General features: G+C 37.4%; 4 protein-coding genes across 4 annotated transcripts; all 4 read right to left on the bottom strand.

The window, feature by feature from the left end:
• Nucleotides 1-1,677: 1,677 nt before the first annotated feature.
• LOC122281664 (36.4 kDa proline-rich protein) lies at nucleotides 1,678-3,016 on the bottom strand. The gene has a single exon (XM_043093389.1). The coding sequence runs from the start codon at nucleotides 2,866-2,868 to the stop codon at nucleotides 2,182-2,184; it is 687 nt and encodes a 228-aa protein (XP_042949323.1). The 5' UTR covers nucleotides 2,869-3,016; the 3' UTR covers nucleotides 1,678-2,181.
• Nucleotides 3,017-13,583: 10,567 nt separating this feature from the next.
• Nucleotides 13,584-14,323, bottom strand: LOC122280670 (14 kDa proline-rich protein DC2.15-like). Its single transcript, XM_043091647.1, has one exon. It carries the CDS (start codon nucleotides 14,235-14,237, stop codon nucleotides 13,848-13,850), a length of 390 nt encoding a protein of 129 aa, XP_042947581.1. The 5' UTR covers nucleotides 14,238-14,323; the 3' UTR covers nucleotides 13,584-13,847.
• Nucleotides 14,324-17,613: 3,290 nt separating this feature from the next.
• Nucleotides 17,614-19,806, bottom strand: LOC122280377 (NADH dehydrogenase [ubiquinone] 1 beta subcomplex subunit 8, mitochondrial). The gene is made up of 4 exons (XM_043091253.1): nucleotides 19,574-19,806; nucleotides 19,336-19,422; nucleotides 19,121-19,216; nucleotides 17,614-17,916 (listed from the first exon to the last, which is right to left on the bottom strand). Exons 1-4 carry the CDS (start codon nucleotides 19,709-19,711, stop codon nucleotides 17,857-17,859), a joined length of 381 nt encoding a protein of 126 aa, XP_042947187.1. The 5' UTR covers nucleotides 19,712-19,806; the 3' UTR covers nucleotides 17,614-17,856.
• A 3,810-nt stretch (nucleotides 19,807-23,616) lies between these two features.
• On the bottom strand, nucleotides 23,617-25,542 carry LOC122280633 (L-lactate dehydrogenase B-like). The gene is made up of 2 exons (XM_043091611.1): nucleotides 24,706-25,542; nucleotides 23,617-24,322 (listed from the first exon to the last, which is right to left on the bottom strand). The coding sequence occupies exons 1-2, from the start codon at nucleotides 25,312-25,314 to the stop codon at nucleotides 23,879-23,881; spliced, it is 1,053 nt and encodes a 350-aa protein (XP_042947545.1). The 5' UTR covers nucleotides 25,315-25,542; the 3' UTR covers nucleotides 23,617-23,878.
• Nucleotides 25,543-26,108: the final 566 nt, after the last annotated feature.

Raw genomic sequence — 26,108 nt, forward strand, 5'->3', positions numbered from 1 at the left:
ACATTCAAGAATTTAAGCCAATCCATTAATCATGTTGATCATCCAAAAGTTTCTTCAAATTAAACTTTCGATCTTTGTATGTGTTTTGGAGGAGGTCGGTAATGCAATGATACCTAAAAGGAGATAGTTGGGGAACGCCAAAAGAGATCGATGCTGATAATGACAGCTTACCGATTTGTTTAGCAAGAGCTAGCTGTCATGTGGAATCATGAAATGAAGACGTAATTACTCGCGGCCACCAAATTAAATAACAACAAAAATATACCGAAGTTCTTCAAATCGTCAAAGTCATAAGACAAAATTAATGGAGATTTACTCGATCGGTCATGCATTTACTAGCTAGGATCCTTTTTCTTCTTCTACGTACGTACAAACCCACTGTGTGGGGAATGAAGGTTTTATAAGTATTTCTGTGACTTGGGTTTTGTGTATCTACGTTATACAAATTAACCCACTGTGTGAATGATCATCTGGAACATGAACATGAACTAGTAAAAGGTACGACGTCTTTAGTATTAGACTTTCGGTTCGATTAATATTCCTGATTCTATCACATGAACTAGATTGTCCCCATGACCTAATTAATTTGTTGCAGTTCTCCCGTGAACCACTTTTGTCAACAAGCTTAATTATAAGGCCCGAGAAAAATGACTTTTTGGAGGCATTCCATATATGGATAGACAGAAAATACCGCTTATATATTTATAGATATATGTTTGTTACGACGTCTTTCCAATCCAGGGAATACAACGGCAAGAAATTTAAGGAGTGTGAACTTTTTTCTCTTCATAAACCCCGGCCCCTGTACACGAATTTATAATATTTCTTCCCTCTCCGATCCTTGACTGGCCGGTAATGTATGTTTTTTACCGTTTTAGATGGAGTACTTCTTCCCTGATGATCAGTATCGATCCTGAAGTGAGTGGGTAATATTGAATATTGGTTTTGGTGTAGAAATACGTACCTCAATCCAGGAAACACATGATCAGCTAGCTAGCGTTTAGATATTTTCAGATCAAGTCACTTGAAAATTATAATTACAGGTACTACTGTATCATATCAATATATAAAATGTGAGGTTTTCTATGGTAGCTTCCAACTTATAAAGTAATTTATAGTAAAACGAATTCGAAAATGGATAGGAAATTGTAAAAGTAAACTTTTAAGCTGATATATATAATTTTCCGATATATGACGTTGCCTGATGACCATCAACTTCTTTTTTTAGCCCCTTTCAAATTTAAGTTTTTATTGTAACATGATATTCTTTTCGAGATAAACATCGAATTAATGGAATTTGTGGTAGCTAGCTAGTTAATTTCGTCTCGAAAATGAAAAGAAAATTTCCGGATCACTTCGGTAATTAATATTCATGTTGTGGAATAAATGATTAACTTCCACTTCGCATTGAATGTTATATATATATAAAAGTTATCCATTCATCTAGTTAAGCTCTAACTCAATGAAGTCAATGAACTTAAATATTCCTCTTCCAAGAATAATAGAAGGGAATACATGAAGGCCCCGGAATACTCCTTAACCATTTTGTAAACCCATCATGACATAATTGTGTGTACATGTGTACGGGTGTGTGTGAAAGAGAGAGAGAGAGTTGACAGCCGTAAAAGTACTACTAAACCTGTAAACCATACTCAGAAACTACCAGCTGCTAGCATCTTTAGTTTTTCGAAATCAAGAATTTATTCAAAAACAGAAACGGCCAAGAACGTGCACACGAAATATATGAAGCTCCACCTAAAGAAAAAAAAAATGTGGTCCTAATGTTAGGAACATCCAAGAAGTCTAGAAGAGACTGACAATCCGATCCCAAGCAAAGAGTTATTGCAAGAAGACCCGCGTATTGAGACTTTTTCTCTCTCTTTTCTGAGCAGATTACTTCAAGACTTAACAAAGATAGCTTAACCCTCTTCAAATACAGTACCTCATTAGAGACATAGTGGAACCATTAATTCTCCAAGCCGCACGAACTCATGTATCTTTCTTTTCTACCGGACGCAGTCGCAGCACCACGACAAGTCAATTACTTTTCAAGGAGTAACTCAAAAAACAAAAGCACCGGAGACACAAAACCAACAAAACTCTAATAAGACTCGGAAAAATTATTAAATAACGAACAGCTAGCATCAGGTAAGCGCATTATGAAAGTAAAAAAAAAAATACTCATAGGAGAGGAGGACACACGAAACCAGGAGGAGGAGTCATCCCACAAGTTATTAGGACTTGAAGGGCGAGGGGGATGAAAATGTTGAGGTTGAGAAGCTTAATCCTTATGGTAGTGCAAAGACAAACAGCCGCCTCAAGTTCAAGCAGACCTTTAAGCACCGGACAGCATACATTCTCAACAGGGTTGCCTAATCCAACATGCACCAAACCTCCAAGCACGTCTACACAAAGCCCTAGTTTAAGGGCATTGATGGGACAAGTTGGTTGAGCGGAAGGCGGAGGGTTGAGACCAGGAACACCACCTCCACCTCCACCACCTCCTCCTCCACCACCACCGCCACCTCCTCCTCCGCCGCCGCCACCGCCGCCTCCAGAAGGAGGGTTGCCAGTGTAGGGTGGGTAGGGAGAAGAAGGCGGTGTAACTATAGGTGGCGATATAATAATTGGCGGAACAACTGCGGGAGGCGCAGGCGGGTTTTTGGATGGTGGGGATCCTTTTGGGTGCCCTCCATGATGTGGGGGATTTTTCGTAGTTGGTGGTTTGGGGTGTGGTATTTTCGGATGGCTTGGACGGTGGGAAGGTTGGTGTGGCTGTGTGCATGGAGCACAAGCAAGTGCTGGTGGCAAAACGTTCAACGTGAAAATCAAGGAGATGAACAACAAGGCATTGACCTTTGGACCCATGGCTTTGGGTCCTCGAAGCAGCTCACTGCTAGTAATTTCGATTGGGTTGCGATGGGTTTTAGTGTTTGATCGACCTAGGACTATATAACCGAATTTTATGAGCACCCGTGACTATTTTCTCTGACAAGGAAGCAAAACTGAGGGCCATGTATCAAATCAGAACACCAATTTTGCTAAAAACCAGGGAAACTTATAGAGCATTTCAAGAGTTCCATTGTGAAATTAAATTGAGCGAATTTCAATTTCAAATCCGTGACTGTCTGATCGGTACAACTGTACGTGAACGTATTCGACGTCAGAACCGCTTCAGTTTCACAGATTCCCATGGCTTCTACTGTTTGTTTTCCATGATTTCTTATATATATATATATATATATATACACTTTATCTCTTTGTTGCAGAGTCTTGCTTATATATCTCTCATCAGAGTACTGATTCTGCATGGTTTTAAACCATACCTACCAAAGTTGCAGCAAGGCATGCATGTCATGGGCCGGGTTACATTAATTTCTTGTCCATCCTAAATTTATTTTTTTTTGGCATATAATAAAAGGGAATTTGTGGTCTAGCCGAATCTAAGCAGATCATAGAGGCATATATATATATTGGCTGAATAGAGGCATGTATATATTATATATATAGAGCATAGGGTTCGCAGTACGTACAGACATGTATTATTGTTGAGTTCATTTCACGATGTGGACACGTGAACCATATATATGTGTGTATATATATATATAATATTTTGCTTCTCATTTTCGACCCATTCTACCATTATTAACATGATAATTGCGTTTAGGCACTCTTTATTAATTTGGTACGAGTGATCCATTATACTTGAATTTTCCTAAGATAATAAAAAGTAATTCATTATTCATCAGTTCTTGTTGAGAAATAGCAAAGCACAGTGAAGACAAGTCATTTGCTGAAATGCCTCAATGGGCTGAAACTATTTTACTCAGGTATTACAGAATGTATTTTCACTACAATACAGCACTCGGTGCTTTGTACAGTATTTATAGAGTGAAAACCAAAACCAATCTTTGCAGAATAATTCTAGATGCTTCTACATTCTTCTTCTGTAGCATTTACACGTTTTGTGCATGTGTATTGTGAGGCAGTCTGTTGAGCATTCTGTTGTGGGTGCCGTGAGCTGGTGTGCACAGGTGTAGAGTAATCAGTTGTGCTAACATCCCCCCGCGATGCAAGGGGCACCTCCTTGAGAGTGAGACTTGATCGTAAAAAAGAGAAACGAGCTGAGGAGAGTGGCTTTGTAAAAATATCTGCAATTTGGTCTTTGCTTTGAAGAAACTTGACGACAAGTGATTTGGCAGCAACACGATCACGAACAAAATGATAGTCCAAGTCAACATGTTTAATTCGTGAGTGCATAATAGGATTAACAGATAAGTAAGTAGCACCAAGATTATCACAAAATAAAGTCGGAATATCAGTAAGAACAATTCCTAATTCAGTTAACAAAGATTGTAGCCAAAGTATTTCACAAGTGGTGTTGGCCACTGATTTGTATTCAGCCTCAGTGGAGGACCTTGCAACAGTGGGTTGTTTCTTTGACCCCCAAGAGACTAAATGAGAACCAAAATAAATGCAAAAACTCCCAGTAGATTTACGATCATCAGGGCAACCAGCCCAATCCGCATCTGAAAAGGCAGTTATTCGAAAAGAAGAAGTTGGTGATAGGTGTAATCCAAAAGAAGGGGTGAGGCGAAGGTAGCGGAGAATGCGTTTAACAGCTTGCCAATGAGAGAGACGAGGACAATGCATGAATTGACATACTCTGTTAACAGCAAATGAGATGTCAGGGCGGGTAAAAGAGAGATATTGAAGGCTGCCCACTATACTTCGATAAAGTTGAGGATCCTCAAAAGAGGGTCCATCAACAACAGTGAGTTTAGTGGAAGAAGCCATCGGAGTAGTCATAGTTTTCGACTGATGCATATTGGTCTTGTGAAGTAGATTAGAAATATAACGATGCTGAGAGAGAAATAAACCAGAAGAATTTCTACAAACTTGAATTCCTAAAAAATAATGGAGAGTGCCAAGATCTTTAACAGGAAAAGATTGACGCAAAGCAAGTATAAAATCATTGATCAGAGAAGAATTAGAGGTTGTAACAACAATATCGTCTACATAGACTAATACATAAATAGAGGCAGATGCATTGGAAAGAATAAACAAGGAGGAATCGGATGTGGAAGCATGAAATCCTAAATCCAACAGTCGTGAACTCAGTTTAGCAAACCAAGCCCTAGGGGCTTGTTTCAAACCATATATTGATTTTCGCAGAAACCAAGCCCTAGGGGCTTGTTTCAAACCATATATTGATTTTCGCAGTTTACAAATAAATTGAGGAAAGTCAGGATTTACAAACCCAGTTGGTTGATGCATGAAAACATCCTCCTCCAGATCCCCATGTAAGAATGCATTCTGCACATCCAGTTGATGAAGAGGCCATTTCCGAGTTACTGCAAGAGAGAGAATTAAACGTATAGTGACCGGCTTAACAACCGGAGAAAATGTCTCAGAATAATCGAAGCCGACTTGCTGGTGGAACCCTTTAGCAACAAGTCGAGCTTTTCGACGTTCTAGAGTTCCATCAGCATGTCTTTTGGTTTTAAGAACCCACTTAGATCTAAGAATATTGAGATTGGGAGAGGGAGGAACCAAATCCCAGGTGTGGTTTCGTAGGAGGGCTTCGAATTCGGTGGCCATAGCATCACGCCAAGCCGGATATTGGGATGCAACGGTATATGAAGTTGGTTCTTTAGGAATGGCAGGAGATTCGGTTAATGAGGCCAACGGTTTGGGATGAGGCCAACGGTTTGGGATGAGGCCATGGCAAGGTGCCATCCGTGCGATAAAGAGGACGGGAGCTGTGGGTCTTTGACCTGGTAAGCATTGGGTGGGAGGTAGATGTGACGCCCCCAAATTCCGTTTGGGATCGGACGGACATTTGAAGCGTCGAGACATGCAACACAAGGTTACCTGCCCCTGTTCATGACATATAAGATGCAATAATCCTAACATGCATCTAACATTATGCAATATTCGCAGCGGATAATTTTTTTTTTCTTTAGCAATACTATGCACCAAACTGAAAATATCTCAATACTTAAAACATACTTCATACATAAAGATCCATTGAATAACTAAGATCACAGCACTATTCCAAAATAGTTATGATCCAAAAGTACTGAAGATGCAACTCCATCGTACAAGTAGTAATTTAACTACTATATTAACATTAACGACGCACCGTCGTTCAGTCGACTGTGTCTAGTTGGTCAGCTCCTGATCCTCCTTCAGGTCCTGTAACAAGATCTATCATTCGAGGGGAATGGTAGTTAGGACTACCACAGTGAGATTTGATTACAAATCTCAACAAGTTAACAAAAAACTTCCATACAGACTAATGATGCATGTATGACAGTAAAAGCATAAATGCATAATCAAATTTATAAGTAATTAAAGCATAACTTAGCGTACAACATAGCATAATTGACATAGCTTAAATTGAATCATGAACTGAACTTGACTTGACATGAACTTGATCTGAAACTTGACTTAGCATGAACTTGCTCTGAAACTTGAATTAACATGAAAAATACATACTCCACAGTTGTTGTGGCCCCATGTATTCTACGTGTAAATACATACTCCACAGTTGTTGTGGCCCCATGTATTCTACACAAACTTGACTTAACATTAAAAATACATACTCCACAGTTGTTGTGGCCCCATGTATTCTATGTGTAAATACATACTCCACAGTTGTTGTGGCCCCATGTATTCTATACATCACTATGCAGTTAAATACATACTCCACAGTTGTTGTGGCCTCATGTATTCTACATAAACTGAATATACTCAAGATGAAACGTGACTGGAATATGAAAGGACTAAAGCCCTGACATAACATAACGTGACTTGAACATAATTTGAAATACATAACCAACTTGAGATAGTAACATTTCGTAACATGGCATAACATATAACAGACAACATATTTAGCATGACATATTTGTAATGTATAGTAATACATGACAGAATATATTGTGTAACAGATAAAAATTGATGACAGAATAAATTCTGTATAATAGACAATTACATGATAACTTGGCATGTCATGACATATATGATAACATACATACATACACTGTAATTCTTTTACTTAGCACACATACACAGTAGACTGCTAGTAAGTTAAAAGCTAACTTACCTCGATCTCCGCGTTTCTTATAAAACTTCAAGTGCGATCACGAGGAACTGTAATTAGTGATTCTAAAAGTTAAAACTAAATCACTAATAATTTGAAATATGGAAAATACTAACTTAAAGAGTAAAATTTTCATTTTACTCTCTACATGTGGGAAAATGACCGTTTTACCCATAACTTAAGGATTTTGCATACTAACTCTAAAAGTTTCCAAAATTTACATTCCTCATGTAAATCTTGTCCTAAACTTAAATATCAACTCAGAAAAATTTAAAACAAAACACAATTATGAATAACACACTATAGTCGAAACATCCATAGGCCATTTCCCTTTATTTTTGTTGCAATTCCTTTCAACTTCAAAACTCATGCTTAAACCAAAATTTTGCAACCAACATCTTCCAATCCTAAGTTCAAAACCATACTTAAAACATCCATTTAGAAAAAGCTAATAATCAACACCAAACTTTTTTGTAAAAAGATCCAAGCACTTGAATCACAAGTTTTGACCTTAAATCAAAACATCTCCAAGAATTTCAAAAAATCAAATCTTACTTCTAACATATTCATAATATCATCCTAACATCAACCATGCTTTAAATCATCAAACTAAGTCACCAAAATCACAAAATAACATTTGGAGTTTTTGGTTTTACACTTAGTCCAAAAACATAAACTTTTCCCTCAACTAGTTTTGATAAATCTCTTGATCTATGACTTATAAATATATGATCTTCAAACCAAACCATCACATGGTTTAAAAAGATATCCTAAAACATATATAAGCTTCTAATTCAAGATCATATGGTTAGAAATTAACCAAAACATAAATTTAGCCAAGAATATCCACACTTTGACTTATTTGAATATCTCTTTGCATAAAATTTCATATATTTGAAACTAACATCAAATATCTTCAAAATAATAATATAACATGTATATAAGATGTTTAGGATCCTCCAATAAAATTATCAAAGTCATTAGAATAGGTTTAGACCACCAAAGAGTTAAACTTTCTCAAAACAGAAACTGTTTTTCCTCTTCCAGTTTCTAAGTTTCTAAATCTAAGAACATCTTTCATCAAAACCTTTAATCATGCAAAAATCCTCAACCAATAGTCACATATACATGTTAACAATACTCCATAAAAATTTCGAACCAATATCTATCCATTAGCTTGGTCAAAAACTCCAAACTATAACATATTCTCCAGTTTATCTCCTAGAATGACCTTTCTATAGTTTACATAATATTTGACTGACCAAATGATCTTCAAATGGAGCAAATAAGATATCCATGTAAACTAGACTCAAAAAGGAACAACTTATATGAAGGAGACTTTATGATAAAACACTTACAACAGCTTCGAAATGGGCATGCAAAAGATCGACTAAAATCTGTCCGAGAGAGAGAGTTTGATAATCTTTTATTAGAAGGAGTAATTGAAGATAAGTTCATGGGTGCTGGCTGGACACATTTATGGACGAGATAAGGGAGGTGATAAGGCTAGAGTTGAGAGTTAAGTGTGGTTTTCTCCTACCTAAAATATCTATAAAAGATTATCTCATAATATTCTATCCAATAATATCTACAAAAATCAACTTAAGATATTTTTATCTAATAATATCTATAAAAATCAACTCAAAATATTTTTACCCAATAATATTCACGAAAATTACCTCAAAATATTTCTTTTTATCCAATAATATCTACAGTTTTGAACAGACGTTTTGTCCGAAAATATGAAAAAAAAGTTATTGCGCCATAAGACTTTAAATAACCCTCCGAGTCTAATGGCACAAACCATAATACATTTTGACACTTCTAACTATCTCCAATAATCAAAAATACACTTCTGATACCATAGTAAATAATAACACTAACTATGTAGTTAGACAAAAACCTATACGATTAATGGATTTGTGAAAACTTATGGGTTTTTCACGAGATTCCTAAAGTTAATAGAAATTTCACAATTGAATTTCTAGCGGGCTATTACAGTAGAGGTCGGCTGTGATGAGGGTAAGCTGGGTTTTGGTGAAGTCGGCGCAGGAGGTAAGGAAGCATTAGAGGTCGGCTGTGATGAGGGTAAGCTGGGTTTTGGTGAAGACGGCGCAGGAGGTAAGGAAGCAGGGGAAGGATTCAGGAGATGAGTATCGGGTAGGGTTGAAGGAGGTGAACTAGGTTGGGCCGAAGGAATAGAGGAGGAGTGGGCCTGAGAAAATGAAGAGGGCTGGACCGAAGAATTAGAAAGGGAGTGGGCCGAAGAAAGGGAGTGATCTGGAGAGGGATTATGGGCAGCACGTGAAGCAGAAGTGATGAGAGGGGAAAGGCACGTACCAGATGTAGGAGAAATGGGCCGATTAGAGAGTAAAACCGAAGAAAGGTTTGTGGGCTGAGGTGAAGGAATAGAATTGGTTACGGAATGAGTAGAGGCAGAGAAAGGAAATCTAGTTTCATCAAAGCGAACATCACGGGATACGTAAATTCTACCCGTAGGTATATGTAAGCAATTATAACCCTTATGATTTAAACTATACCCAATAAAAACACAAAGTTGAGAACGCATGTCCATTTTGTAACGATTAAAAGGGCGAAGATTAGGCCAACAAGCACATCCAAAAATTCGTAAAAAATTATAATCTGGTTGTTGACGAAATAAAAGTTGAAAAGGAGAAATATTTTGTAAAAGAGGGGTAGGCATCCTATTTATTAAAAAAGTAGCAGTTTGAAAAGCCTCAGCCCAAAATTTAGATGGAGCCGAGGAATGGGCTAGAAGAGAGAGCCCAGTTTCAACAATATGACGATGACGTCGCTCTACGCTACCATTTTGAGCATGAGAGTAAGGACAAGTAATGCGATGAGCAATACCAAGATTGAGAAGAAGAGAAGAAAAGGGCGAAATTCACCACCCCAATCAGTTTGAACGACAATGATATTTTGAGAAAAAGTATTTTGCACAAATTTAAGAAAAGCTAAAAAAATAGTAGATACTTCAGATTTAGCATGTAAAGGAAAATACCAAATATATTTAGTAAAATCATCTACAATGGAAAAGTAAAATTTAAAGCCATTAAAAGATAGCACAGGTGCCGGTCCCCAAACATCTAGAAATAAGATTTGAAAAGCATGAGTTGATCTAGAAGGAGAAGGTGGATGAGGGAGAGTGTGACATTTTGCTTGAAGACAAGCATTACAAGAAGTAAACTGTGATAAAGAAGTTGTGGGGAGATTATGTTGGCGAATGGTAAAAGAGGTAACACGGGAAGACGGGTGGCCTAAGCGGGAATGCCAAATTTGAAGAGTTGTTCGTTCACCAATAAAAGCTTGATGTTGTATGGAACCAGTAGATCCGGAAATGACGTCATCATGGGATGAAAGTACGTACAAGCCATTCTTAACGGGGCCTTGAAGAAGTACTTCCCGGGAACGTAAATCCTTCACAAGAAAACCAGAAGAATTAAACTCAAAGAAGATAGAATTATCAAGACAAAATTGACGAACAGACAATAAATTTTTAGAAATAGAATGGACATGAATTAAATGACGAAGTAGAAATTTGCCAATGGGTGTTGGAAGGAGGCCAGTGCCGGTGTGCTGAATAGGAAGAAAAGACCCATCACCAATAGAGACTTGATCAGGTCCAGCATATGAAGTAGATTCCAAATTTAAATTGGAAAAATCAGATGTAAAGTGATTCGTAGCCGCAGTGTCAGGGAACCATGAATTGGAAGGTGACAAAGGAGCAGGAACCGAAGTATAGTGAGTTGTAAGGGAGGAAGGTGGGAATGGTTGATAATTATGTGTGAAGCGATGATAACACTGGAATGCAAAATGACCGACACGGGTACAGATTTGACAAGTGGGTTTGTTGGAAGCATTAGTAGAGAAGAAATTGGGAGGTCCCGAAGAAAAGGTTCGGGAACCACCTCGACTACGACCACGGCCACGACTTCGGCCTTGACTGGAAAAATTGGAAGTGGGACGAAAAAGAGTGGAATTAGCCGAGAAGGACGCTGAAGAAAGAGTGGTTTGGGTCTGATGGGCAAGACGCGACTCATGATTTAGGAGGTAACTATAGACCTAAGATGAGGACAACGGTTCAGGTCAGGTGGTGATGGAGGACACAACCGATTCATAGTCAGAGCCTAAGCCAGCTAAGAGGTAGACGATGAACTCATGGGGATCAAGAGGATGACCAGCAGAGGAAAGAGATGAGGCTAACGCTTTTGCTTTATGAAAATAGGTTGAAATCGTGTCTGAGCCTTTTTTGAGAGTTGCTAATTGGTACTGTGTCTGCATAAGATGGGCAGTAGATTGAGCCGAGTAAAGGTTGGTTAGAGTGGACCATATATCGTGAGAAGTGGGACAATCAACTACTTGAGCAAGAACAGGGTCGATGAGGGAAGAATAGAGGGCAAAGATGATCATTTGATCCTGGAGAAGCCATGAGTTATGCGCTGGGTTGGGTTTGTCATCTATGGAGGAAGGAGGAAGGGGAAAAGAGCCATCCACGTAGCCATATAATTGATAGCTTTTGAGAAAGGCTAGAATCTAAGCTTTCCAAAGTGGAAAGTTGTCATGCGAAAGTTTTACAGTAAGAAGATGGGCAGCAGAATTAGTGAGAGATGGAGGTAGGGGAGCCATTGAAGGATTGTAAATGGACAGAGGTCCTATAAAGCTGCTGATACCATGTTGAGAAATAGCAAAGCACAGTGAAGACAAGTCATTTGCTGAAATGCCTCAATGGGCTGAAACTATTTTACTCAGGTATTACAGAATGTATTTTCACTACAATACAGCACTCGGTGCTTTGTACAGTATTTATAGAGTGAAAACCAAAACCAATCTTTGCAGAATAATTCTAGATGCTTCTACATTCTTCTTCTGTAGCATTTACACGTTTTGTGCATGTGTATTGTGAGGCAGTCTGTTGAGCATTCTGTTGTGGGTGCCGTGAGCTGGTGTGCACAGGTGTAGAGTAATCAGTTGTGCTAACAGTTCTGAAATTGAATCAATGGAGTAAGATTTTTCTTTTGATTTTGTTTGTTGGGAAATTTATCAAGGTAATGAAAGCCTTGATCATAACAGTCACACTCCTAGAAGATTTAAGAATACAATATCGTATAAATTACTAGCTTTATATATTCAGCTGCCACGTACATTAACATTGAACAATTAAGTTAATCACTTTTTACGTATAATTTTGAAAATAAATTTATCATTGTGAATGGGAATTTTCAGGGATATTTTTTCAAGATGGAAGATGTGGAAAAGAAATATTTGGATTTTCCTTGTAAACAAAGGAGCAGATACAAGTATAAATCATGAAGCCATTGATTATGCGTACGGAGAATTCATATATGGTATCGAACAGAGAGTGGTGTAGGAAATGTATACTGAAAACAGTATATAGGAGAGTGCAAAGTGAGGATTGCACTAACGATAGGTATCTGATCTACTCAAACCTCCAATATCTTAATCAAAGTCTCAACTTTCTGTCACATGCAATTCTTTAGAAACCAGAAAATCATAGTCGACGAATTTAATTAGCTCCATACACGGAAAATATCTTGATGGAAATTTCAAAAACAAGCCATAGTCTTGGGGAGATAACAGCAAGATCCAACGTCTATGCGATCGATGCAACGATTTAATTTCCATGCCATTTGTTGAGACGAGATGCAAGTAGTCTTATAGAAGTCTCGTGTTCTGCAGTTGTAAGTACGTGCTTCACTTTGTTACAGATTACTATGATACCTACACTATATAATTATATTGAACGCTCTCAAGGAGATCAGCTGCCATATTGAGACGATCGATTCATGTGCTTCCTGCTTGATTTGTTATTAATTACGCACTAGTGATGACAATCTCTCTTTTTTCCCCTCTATTAATGCATATTAAGTGAGCTGCATATTAAAGAACATAGGGCTTCGTTCGTTTCTACTTTCTACTGCAAATTCACCAATCAATCTAGTAGCTAGTATTCCATTTGCTTTTATTAGGTGTCCATTTATATGATCCTTAATAAATATTATTTACAAAAAAGTAGTTTGCTGTCCTCCAAGACCTATATAGCATCTTAGCATGCTGTTGTTTCCGCTGCTAGATCTACGGAATGAATGAGAAGGCCCCCATATTAATCTGATTGGAAGCGGCTTTTCTGAAACATTTTTTTGTTTTTTTTTTTTTTTGACAAGTACAGATGATATTAAAGAGAGGAATATAAATTCTGTTCTCTTCCATCTTGGGGAACAATAAATTACACCCATGCGTGAGGAGTAGAGATCACAATCATGACTCAGAACCATTGATTGAATCGAGCTTTCCTAGCTAGGAACCAAATCTTAAAGCAGATTAAAGAATCCCCATAATCTCCTCCACATCATTGTACAGAAGATTGAAACAGCATAAATTCTTTCTAGATGGAACTAATCGCAAGCTATACTAATTAGAGAGCAAGAAGTAAACACAATGAACACAAATAATTCACTTCATTCTGAAAAAATGAGCTTATTTTTACAGCATCCGATGATCCCTACTTAGTCAAAAATAGACGAAGGTGAGGAACCTTGCATCCATCGAAACAATGAAACAGCAACAAATTATTGATATATAAATGCTTATAGCATACGTAAAGAAACAAGCCAGAGGCCCAATCACACGATTAAATGGATCGATGGGGAAGTAGGAAATTAAAATAAATAGTAAACGATAGATGGTGAAATCTAGTGTAGATTTATGCGCACTGGAAGCCAGTGGGGACCTTCTTTCCGCAGTAGTTCAGCAGCAAGCTCAATGACAGAGGGACGTTGAGGTTGATGCCCAAGATATTAGCTTTAATGGCGGTGCAAAGGCAAACAGCTGCTTCGAGATCCACAAGACCCTCAATGAGGCTGCAGCAAGGGGTCTTTGGTGGGGTACCGACAACAAGGTGTACCAAGTCATTCAACAAGTTGGCACACACCCCCAACTTAAGGGTGTCCTTGGGGCAAGTGGGCTTGTGATGGTGGTGTTTGTGACCCTTTGGGGGTGGTGGGCAAGGGACATCAGTAGAACTGACCATAACAAAGAAAAGGAGGTTGAGAGAGAGGAGGAGGGCACCGGATGCAAGAGTCTTAGAAGCCATTTCACAGAAAGTCAAAATAATTATTGGATGGTTTGTGAAATAGGGAAAGGACTCTACAGCAACTTTGAGTGTGCATTTGATGAAGTGAGCCTAGGGTTTTATAGGAGATGAATGTGCTTTAATTTCCTCGTTTTTCCTTTATGGCCTAAAACGGAACCCATGTGGGCACATTGGAAGGTAATACCCACTAGCCAGCACAACCTGGCAGTGCAACATGAAGGACAAGCATTTGGCACTGACTATATATGGAGTCTTGGAGTTTTCTTCATTGTTAGCTGTCAATTGCCTTTCTAGAAAACAACATAATATATATATATATATAGGTCATGTAAAATAAAGTGTACATGATTATTATATAGTGCAGTCTATTTTCTCGATCTATTCCATTTAGTACTTTGCTTTGATCTTCTGGTGAATAAGATCGAACTACAATAATATAACCGAACAGACGAGAGGTTAAATTAAGTTTTGTACATAATTCAATGGTGTTTTTTGTCAGGGAAACAAAAACCCTATAAATTCATGGCCCTGGGTACTGGTAATTATTCGCTCTTTATCTTTTAACAGAGGGAGCAAGCTAGCAGTACTGAGGGGAAAAGGGGACAGCCCTCGGCCCGATCGATCATCCAATTCGCTCCAACAGACAGACATGGTTCTGTTTGTTTACAATGCTGGTTTACATATAACTACAATTCAGAACGCTACAGGCTTTCTAATCTCCAGCTACCAGGGCGATGCACATGTCATGGGGATCATTATGATCTCTAGATGCTCAGGCTCAATTGTAAAGCTATTGCTCTTACTGCTGATCTCGTATAATTAATAGAGTATGATCTCTGGGTACAGGGTCACAAATGACCCTGATGCAGGTGACTAAACTCGGGATCGAGTAACTTTGAAGCTTGTTAAGTTGGGATCAAATCACGCTTGGATTTACTAATTACATGAGTAACCTATAGCTAGCTAGTCAGTATATACAAATCTACTAACTTCCATTTCCAATGTTGGTACGAATCTTTGTGATCAAGAATATTACGACTATTCAATTTTCTAAGTTTCATTTTCAGCCAAACAGAAAAACCCATGTGCCATGTGAAAACATGTATGATTGGATTGAAAGTAGGAGTAGTTGATAGGATTGAAAATGCCTTAAAAAAATAAATGAAAGGTTCTCAGTACTTTTTCATAACTAAGTGCACCTTTTATCGTTACGTACCAAGGGATGAGTACATGCTATATATGTGATCGGGTTTTCAAAGGTTTTCAAATGATTTGTAAAAGTTCAAAATTGAAAAACCTCTTACATGCAAGTCTTTGTAAAAAAATATGCTACATCTCAAAAAAATATTATTTTTTATTAATGAGATCCGCTTGTTAACCAAAAAAACTTGTATAACATTTGTCTATTTAAAACTTAAACCTAATATTACTCTTTCTATATTATGTCACCAAGAACATCGTACCATCTAGCTAAAGATAATTAATTGTACCATACATAGGAGTTTCTTAATTCAAAAAAAGAAATTATGAGTTGTGAGATCATCACTAATCATAATTAATAGTCGAAAAATTTTACTCATCATCTCTACACTATACGCTACACATGATTTTTTAATTTTTTTTTTCTTATCAAATATGTGGTATATAAATGATGAATAGAAAAATTGAATTAATTTAATAGAAATAAAATTAAAAATAATTTTAAAAAATATTAAAATAATTAAAATAATATGTAAAATGAGGAGAAGGAAAAGAAAACCTTAGCTGTCCGGAAGGACTACCGAACGGACATCACACGGAGGAATGGATTCCGGTTTCCATGAATCCTTTCTCATGTTTGTAGCATCACTCGCGTCGCGACATATTACTCGTGCACCGAGAATCAAGATGATTAGACCTGCCTGATCATGAACCCACAAACCTACAAGCCGTCACCTTTGTGATCATCGATGAATCCAATTTGCAGCTCATGATCATCGAGGTCTATGTGATAGTGACAATAAATCTTTGACAGCACTTGCAAATTAATGACAAATCCTACTGGAAAATATGCAGCAGATCCATAAATGAAATGAAAGATTAGTTTGAATCGATCGAGGTACGACGCAAGCAACCAACATTACAGATCGAGTACAGATCACCCTAATTGCTTGTCATATATATATATATATATATATATATATATATATCGAGCAAGCTACATATAATCGTGAAATTATAAACGTTACGTAATCGCTTTGAAAAAAATAAAGTTTATGATTAAAAAATTAACTTTTTTTTATATGAATCTCATGTTAATTCATTTTTTTTTTAAATAACTACACGCTACTTATATAATTACGATTATAAATATTATTTCTCAGTATATACGCTCTTTACATGAAGTTGGCCTTGCGAGTTGCCACTGTCGCAAGCACTGGGCGCATGCGTAGAGATACCCAAGGTGGATGTGTTATTATGCGGTCAATCACCCGACAGAACTCAGTTATGTCATATGTGCTAGAGTTAAAAATTTACAGGAGGAATTCTAACATTTATGCCAGATCACCATCCAGTTGTAAAGCGGTCGCAACTTTTGTTTTCTCTCAAGAAATATTAATGGAATTAACGATAAAAGATTATATAAAGCAGGAGTTAGTCCCCAATATTAACTTCGAAATTCATAAATGTCAAATTGCCCAAAATTAGAGTTTCTTTAACACGAGCCAAAAAAGCCTTTGCAAAATCACTACTCTCGCATGAGCATGAGAGATGCATAATTAACATGAGACAGTTGTGAAGAGACCAAGGAAGAGGTAAAACTTAGGCATGGGAGGAGGAGGCGCTCCTCCACGAAAGAGGTCATAGTTCTGCACCAGTCGCCCCAGAATTTTGCCAGATGCGGGAAGCATAAATACATTCAAGTAGATTAAAAGCTAATGATCGATCGGACAAAAGAAAGAAGCAAATCGAAAGCTAAATATGTCGCGAAAAGACAACACTGATTGGCACAATAGAACACAAACAACAAGCTATATCCAGGCACCACTCTACATGTCAATTGTCAAGTCACAGTCACACACTTAAAAAATGTTGGCTATCCCTGCGTGGAGACCATATCACAACAACTCCTTTTGATTTATGCCACCATGTAAGCTTCAAAATGGATATCTTCCATTTTATCCAGCTGCTCCTCAAGACGCTATTCATTCCCCCATCATTTTCATTTATCCTTGATTTTTTTACTGTTTACATTTAATCAGTGACAAAATGCTTATTTACACACCCAAAATAAGCATTTTACACTAGTACCGTTCTCGTAGATTTACACCACCATATTGCAGGTTTCCTCTGTGACGACCGATAGCCTATCCCAAATACTGCAACACAATACACATTTACAACATACAGTAATCATAAATAAAACATGAAATTATGCGTCTTTAGTAAATAACAACATAAACTCATTCAAGCAAAATCAAAATTTTCTTCATGTTTGCGGATGTTTGTTTTGCTGACACATAGACATGGCACATTATTTTAACCATTCAGGCTCCAAAAGCATACAAAAACGGAAAACAATAAAGGGGACACCACACAAACGGAACAACAAGAACTGTTCAATTAGTTGCCCGTGGATCTAATTAGGTTCACCACCAAGCTCCACTCGCAGGTTGTCGTATGGGTAGACTTTTGGTGTCTGCTCAACAGAAAAAAAGGAAATGAAATCAGAAAGTAATAAGTTATTTATAAATGTGTTGGGTAAAGAGCAAAAGATCTACAAGTACCATATAGAAATGAATATACAGACAGAATTTGATACAGGAAACATATAGATCTACCAGATTCAGTGCATGGGCAGAGGACCCATACACTTCCTAACATAATAGCAATTCAAGCTGTATGCATTATCGTTTAAGCATCTAAAAGAACTAGTTTTAGCATCATATTTTGTTTCATTTCTACTGGTGCAATTTAAAGTTGTTTTCTTTTTTAATGGGTCAATTCTGGGGATTTGCTAAATTTGAAGAAGTTCAAACATCAAAGACCACTTTCATCTGTTCTTTCATCCAATGGGCCACATTTTAAGGTGTTCGAGTTGGAGATCAACTTCAAAACTAACTCTTCAAAACAGCAACAGGGTTCTGCAGTAGATCATCCTTTTGAAAAGATCACTCTCATTTGTATATAACGTTCAATAATTAAGCAGAGGAATCAAACCTTTTGCAACTGCTCCATGAGTTTAAAGCACCCAACAGTATCAATAGATGTCAATTGGGCCACATGAAACAATGAAGTTGCTCTACTATCGCAGGCAAATTGATGGTTATAGCTAAGTTAACAACTTCTACAATAATTAAACAAAAGCATGAACTTTATAGATAAAAACCAAGATATCTACTTGATATGATAACTACGTAAAATTTCTGTCAAGGTATTGCAAGAAGCAGGAAACCTAATTCATCATGAGCTCATTCACTTGAGAACTACTGAATCATCTTTGAGGTCCCAAATTAAGATCAAATTGAGGTAAAAATCTCTTTGGGATGTTTACCAATGCAAATAGGAAACCATGTTCAAATTCATTGCAATTTTTGAGAAATCCTATCTTCTGTGTCATCTACAAACCAATTTTTGCATATTTTCTCTTCTACCTGATCACACTCCCTTCTTGATATTTTCCAAATATTTACTTAAAAAAATTAAATTTCTATCTCTTTGTGCCATAAAAAAATAGCAAGAAGCTCATCCCAGAATAACACAAGGAAACACAAATTCGCTAAGTGAAAAATCAATCTAGATGTAGCAAATCATACCTAAGTTCCTTATAACACGACAACCTATCATTAGCAAATCAATATATTTGGAAAAAACAAAGGATCGAGTTGGAGCTTTTGACTTACAAACGGTGTCTTGGAGGCTTTATCGTTCCACACAGCCAACAATCCCAGAGACGCGAAAAAGCTCAAACCTCCGCACAGCCAAGCCAATGCTTCATACTGTTTTCGGGGAAAAAAAAAACACACATACGATTGCACTTCGATTTCTACAAAATCTTCTAAATACATACTTAAGATAATTAGATATAGAAGCTCCGAGGGTAGGAGTAATTTATTACCTTTCCAACTGTATCGGCAATGCGATCTATACAGGGCTCAGGATATGGGGTCCCGTTGTCCCAAACCAGCTCGTCATTGACAGGAACCTGAAACAAGGGAAAAAAAAGTAAATTCTTGTTAGGAATTGGATGTCTTTGTTTTGAATGCTACCCAAATTGTAAACAAAAGAGGACAATCTTCAACCGTGTGTGGGATCGAAATTCTAGGGATTTGGGTAAAAGGGGTCAGTGTACTCACGGGTTTGTCGGGGACGAGGTGTTTGCCGACTGGGAGGCCCATCCCGGAACGGAGGCGAAGAGAGGAGGCAGCAGAGCGACAAACGACGCCGTTTCCGCCCATGATTCTAGAAGCCATGTTGCCCAATCTTCCTGCCATTTTCGTAACCTTGATTTGCCAGTTTTTTGGAACGAAACAGTAAACACTTACCTCTCTCTCGCGCTGGTGTATGTACAATGTGCGGGGCTGGGGTTCCACGACACCGTTGGAAGTGTTGTTCCAGTTTTGTTGGGCCGTGGAAGTGTATATTGGGCCCCTAAAGTATTCTGGGTCAGCAGATTGCATGGCTTGCCTTATGATATTATTGTCCATACATTGATTTTTTTTTATTTATTTTTTTTTTTTTATGAAAATGTGTTTCTCTATAAAAAGAAATTATCAATCTGGGTGACTTGAATAAAATGTTTGATATTTTATTTATAATTTATAAATTGAGGGGTTTATTTTCTAATTTTACCATTTCCATGGTATTCTCTTATTTGTATTTTCTTTATTTTAAACAAAATTATTGAAAGAAAAAGAAAGATATAAACGGCTTGACCGTCTTTTCAAGAAAAAATTCAAGATCTATGTTTGAATTCAAAGATTTTATTTTTGGGTCCCTCTTCTCAACAAGTACTCCGTTCTCAATAGTTAAACAGCAACGAATAAAATTCTAACACGCTAGCAATCCTCATGTAAATTTTATGAGCCACATTATAGGATAGTAAAATCAAATACACTCTATCACGATTTCCACTACCCACATTACCGCAATCCCCTCTACACTTGACAATGCCGCAACTCCACCTGCACTATACACCGTCACACTGTCGCAGCCAGGCAAATCTCTCCAGCCCATCGCAGCCAGCTTCTATCTCCAGCCTGTCGCACCCTTCACCCATCGCAACCTGACGAATCTCTCCAGCCCGTCGCACCCTTCACCCATCGCACATGGTAAATGATTTTCAGATTGAATTAAGCATCATGTACTTCCTTTGTTGCATAGCAAACCAATGCATTTTCAAATTGTATTAAGCATCATGTGCTTCTATCGTATTTGTAGCAGAAATTGATAAGCCAGGTGTGGGGCTAGGGCTCAACGGGAGGGAAGGAGGGGGTGGCGCTCAAGCCCGACGGGACGGAATGAGGGGGTCGTGCTTGAGCTCGACAGGAGGGAATGAGGGGGTGGGGCTCTGGCTCTACGGGAGGGAAGGAGGGGGTGAGGCTAGGGCTCGAGGGAGGGTCCGTGGTTCCTGAGGGAGAGGAGAGAGAGCAGGAGGGAGGGAAAATGAGATCTCAATCCTATTCAGTGCAGCTACACTATTAGTAAATGAAGTGTCTATATGTAAACTTTCTATTAGATGCCATCTTTTAGGGGAGAGCGAGGTGACCTACGGGAAGATATTCTCTTTATTTTATCTTATGCTGAAAGGAAAAGAAGATTTTTTTTTTTTTTTTTTTTTGAAAAAAACCAATTTGATAACATAGAAAAATTTGTCTTCTTCAATAACAATGTTAAAACAAGAACTTTGTAAAATCATTTTATGAGCATGTTTTGTTTTGTAGTAATTTATATTTTGGACTCCTTTTTTTTTTTTTTGAAAAAATAGTTGAGTAATATGAGACATGCAAACCGAGTGCTTGATTCTAATTCTGCATTTTTTGCAGGAGGAAAAAAATAAAAGAAACAAAGAGTCTCGAGTAAAGGATTAATGCAACCTAGAGATCATCATGCATCTCGACTTTATAAATGCCTCCGTGCTCGAACGAGTAAGGTTGTGTTTGGTAAATAAAGTAGTTGGTTATTCCTATTTATAAACAGTTTATTAATATTTTTAAATTATTTATAATTTTATTTTATTTTTTTTTATTACTATTCATATATCATTTAAAATCAGCTCTAACATATGAACGTATCCTTAAACATATATAGAAAATAGGGATGATGTTTCATGCATTTTCGCACATCCAGTACCTTGATCCACTCCATCTCGGTCTCCCCAAAAAGCTAGGATCCATCTCCTGTGAAACAGGTGGCCGTGGTTTTATGTGGACAAAGTTGCGACAATTTATTGTAGAGAAAGTACATCAATTTTATTGAGGAGTATTACAAACACGGATGGATTATATTAAATAAAACTTATAAATTGATATAACATTATAAAATCGATTAGATCTACTTTATAATAAAAGTAATTTTACAATTTAACATATCTAATATCATATCAAATCACATCAATTTATAATTTTACTTTTGTACAATCTCTTTATAATTAAAGTATTTCCTTGTTTACTTGCACCAAACCTTAAAACCAAGCTCAAGGGGTAACTAATAATAAACACTCATTCACTCTATATATATATGGGTTCGTTTTGGTTTCTTTTTCTCTTAATGGGAGGCAATAGACAAGCTAAGCAAATCACTCTCAATAATTACATACAAGTCTATATAATATACAAAAGCGGAATGCACATGACGTGCACTTGTGGGATGAACCAGATACTTAGTGAATCTTATTTTTCCATTAGAAGGGGCTCATATATATTTGCAGTACCTCCTATGAATAGTTTGTGGGTATGAAAAGTTCCTAACGTGTTAGTTAAGTGCCCGGTTCTTCAATAGATTGACCTATAATGATATCTACAGCTTCTAGTCCATATCTATATCTTATATAATTTTTTGAAATTTGCTCTATAGTAGCATGTCATCATGATTAACTTCTACCTGATTTTTTAATCATCAAATGAAAATTTATTTTATAAAAGCCATCCCGTTCACTCTCTATTTATGTTATTTATTTTGATAGAAAATTAAAATGATTAGCACAATTTCTCATCATGAGGAAGTTATCTCATGTTTGCTTTTGGATGAAAAAATTACTAATTGAAGTGGAAGGTTTCTTCAAACTATGAGTAGCTAGATCAAGTATTCAATCAAATGATATTGAGCATGTTTCCCACCTTTTCTCAAAAACCAAGTAGGCTATCTCTTTGCAAAATTGTGCTCAATTTCATATGTGGCAATTCCGCTAAATTTCTTCTATAGTTGGGGGAAGAATCAGTACAATCAAAATGAATCATTTCATTCCGAATTAAAATATCCAGAATGAATCAAATCTCTCCAAATGGGATTTAAACATATGACCAATCAATTAATAGCCGACCACTAAAGCAACGGTAGTATTTATATCATTTGTATGTGCGGCTAATTTCGTATGATTTTTAAGGTAAAAGAGCACCTAATCAATTCAAAACAAAAATAATTAATATAAACAAAGGTCCATGATTTTCCTTCCCCTGGAAGGCTCTTCCCAGCTTGTTGGCCCACAACAGGAGGGATTGGAACCCCAGAACACCATGATCTCTAATGGGTGAGATAAAGGTTTTTCAAAAACATAAAGGCTATCAAACAAGCAGCATTATTATCAAATATTGGCCCCAACTTATTATTGTTGTTTATTGCGATGAATTACACTCTTTCTCATAAAAACTACTTACACTAAGGAAATGTCAGCTCCTTACTCATGTATTTGATAAAAGCTTTCACGTTACCTGCTTACCCGATTTCTATATACACAACCTTTCCTTTGAAAAAAAAAAAACATCCGGCGATCTACAGCTCCCGAGGAATAAAAATCACTCTCAAACAACAACGTCTAGAGATGGAGATAAGCCGCAATCAAAATATTAAAATAGAGAAAATATTTATAAGCGATAATGAACATAGAAATGAACATATCATATACAAATACAATAACATCCAAAATAAGAAGATAGATTAAGATAAAAATATAAATAAAATGTAAATCGATCGACTACCACATGAGATTTTGTTCTAGATTAACCGAGAAGTTGAGCTAAGCGATCTATTGAATGAAGGGCACGAATGAATGAACTGATCATTGATTGCCCCTATATATGTAAAACCTTATATATTGAAGATCTTATGGTTCAAAATTTAAATTATATGTACTTTTCTAATTCTTATTGGTAACAAAAGGACGTTTTGCAATATACGTACGTACGTACCAAAGTAAATTATTGTGCTTATATATATATTGTTATCGATCGGTTAAACAAACCGAAACTGGCCGGGGAAAATAAACTGAAATTAACCAAAGCATATTAAGTAGACTAGTCCACATAATATATAAAATCAAGGGACACATGCATGCCCTAAGTTGGCTCCCCAACGGCAGAACATTTCAAACTCCTAAAGTCTCCACACATGACATGCATGCTGATGCAAAAGGTAGCTACCGGTCCACTGCGAGTACTCATGTGTCATATCTTCAACTGGTTTTGCACCTCGAGGATGGTCTTAGCCGACTCCCTCAGCTGTTGCGCCTCCTCATCCGTGAGATGAACGTTGGCGACGCCCAGGACACCGACCCTACCAAGCTGTGCCGGCAAGCTCAAGAACAGGTCCCCACCTTCAATTCCATAGAACCCCCTTGCAAGTACGGATATTGGGTGGATCTTCCTCTGGTTTCTGAGTATGGACCGAGCCAGGTTTGCCACCGAGTACCCAATCGCCCACGACGTGTACCCCTTGAGGCTGATCACTTCGTAAGCACCGCCGATGACCGCTTTGTGAATATTCGCCAAGGTTTCCTTTTCGTAAGCGATTTGTTGTTTTTCTAGGAAGCTCAGTATGGGCACGCCGCCGACACTTATGCTCGACCATAGCGCCACCGAGCTATCACCATGCTCCCCAACTATGAAAGCCTACATTAATTAATCATGAAGCAAACGGTGGGTTAGCTAAGCAAGCTGCTGTTCCTCATATATATGGGCTTTATTTAGTCGTTTTCGTACTTAGTAGAAAAGGTTATCACAACATAAATGGATCAATGAAAGCCAAGTGTAAAGAAACTTGTAAATCTTTCTCAAATTTCCCACGAATGGATGTAAAATTCAAAACACTTTGTCAATTGTTAGTATAAGTTATAACCTTACTAGTTACGACCAAACTTGCATGGCTTCTCAAGTAAAACTAAAATGACATATATCTTGAAAAAAATGAAAATCGATGTTATGTTTTCAAACAAACATTATCCGACGGAGCAGTACTGTCTGCTTAAACGGAACTTGGAGCTCCATGCACTCACCTGCACATCCTGAGCACTGACGTCAAGATGATCTGCAATGAGGAACCGAAACCGGGAAGAATCCAGATTCGTGCCAGACCCTATAACCCGGTTCGACGGGAAACCGGATATCTTCCATGCCACGTAAGTCAGCACATCCACGGGATTGGAAACGATCAGCAGAATAGATTCGGGGGAGTACTGCGCGAGCGGGGGTATGATCTTCTGGAAAAGAGCCACATTCCTCTGGAGGAGGTTCAGCCTAGACTCGTCTTGGATTTGGCGGGCCCCGGCCGTGACAATGCAGAGATCTGATCCCGAGGTGACAGAGTAATCGACTGAGGCGATGATTTTGGTGCGGGGGAGGAAGGCGGCGGCATGCTGAAGGTCGAGCATTTCGCCGCGGAGCTTTTCAGCCTTGGCGTCGACGAGGACGAGCTCGTCGGCGAGGTCTTGGGTTAGGATGGTTTGGGCTATGGCCATGCCCACATTACCGGCTCCGATGACCGAGATCTTGGTGTGGCGTTTGGTCGGGGAGGGAGGAGCGGCGCTGTGGATGGGCTTGAAGAAGGCCTGGGTTAGGTCCAGGCCTCCCGGTCCCAATGACAAGTTTGAAGAACTCTTCTGCATTATGAAAACTGAGAAAATTATTGATGGAAGAGATTTAGCTGTTTGTATAACTTTGTACGTAGGATTTGTTGCGTAGAGCAATGGCGGAGTTGTGGACTTTTATATTGATCGGAAGGAAAGAAAGAAGATCTAGAACAGTTGGAGTAGGGAGAACGTTCAATGTTCTCGATGAAAGAACAACCGACTTAACTTATTTCTCCTGGACCGAAACATTAGGAAGTATGTACCAACGCCCTTTGCCTTTTTGCTTTAACCACCCTCTCTAAGTAAAGTCTACCACGGACCATGGTTTTTGCATTTAAACCAATGGCAACTTTATTTTACCATGAAAATCTTATATATTCTATTACTTTTCATTTCTATTTTTAAATTATATTCGTCCATTCATTGATAGATATATAAAGATAATAAATAATACTTTTAACATTTAGTTTGACCTATAAAATAATTAAGAAATAATAAATAATATTTTTCTTTCAACTCATTACTTTATATTAGATTAATGGCCGGGCGGTGTTAATGTGCCGCCCAGCTGTGTCTATTAGCACAAACTTTCTCTTTTACTTTTTTAGTTTATTTTTTTACATTTTTAATATATTTAAATATTTAAAAAAAATATACAAATATATTAAAAGTAACTTTTTTAATTATTAGGTAAAAAAATTAAAAATAAATAAATACATGAACAATTAAAATAAAGGGACAAACTCATAGAACATATTAACATTTTCCTTAAATTAATTTATAGGACAGTGCTATTGTGTTGCCCAGCTCTTATTTCTTGGCATGCCTGC

Source organism: Carya illinoinensis, chromosome 11 (assembly GCF_018687715.1).
Source record: "Carya illinoinensis cultivar Pawnee chromosome 11, C.illinoinensisPawnee_v1, whole genome shotgun sequence".
NCBI classification, from domain to species: domain Eukaryota; kingdom Viridiplantae; phylum Streptophyta; class Magnoliopsida; order Fagales; family Juglandaceae; genus Carya; species Carya illinoinensis.

Bases quoted from the DNA above. Each gene is read 5' to 3' on its own strand.
- LOC122281664 (XM_043093389.1), bottom strand. From the start codon at position 2,868: ATGGGTCCAAAGGTCAATGCCTTGTTGTTCATCTCCTTGATTTTCACG.
- LOC122280670 (XM_043091647.1), bottom strand. From the start codon at position 14,237: ATGGCTTCTAAGACTCTTGCATCCGGTGCCCTCCTCCTCTCTCTCAAC.
- LOC122280377 (XM_043091253.1), bottom strand. From the start codon at position 19,711: ATGGCAGGAAGATTGGGCAACATGGCTTCTAGAATCATGGGCGGAAAC. The intron at 19,423-19,573 runs GTGAGTACACTG...CCCTTGTTTCAG, and splicing joins ACCTCGTCCCCGACAAACCC to GTTCCTGTCAATGACGAGCT. The intron at 19,217-19,335 runs GTAATAAATTAC...CCCCGAAAACAG, and splicing joins TTGCCGATACAGTTGGAAAG to TATGAAGCATTGGCTTGGCT.
- LOC122280633 (XM_043091611.1), bottom strand. From the start codon at position 25,314: ATGCAGAAGAGTTCTTCAAACTTGTCATTGGGACCGGGAGGCCTGGAC. The intron at 24,323-24,705 runs GTGAGTGCATGG...TAATTAATGTAG, and splicing joins TCAGTGCTCAGGATGTGCAG to GCTTTCATAGTTGGGGAGCA.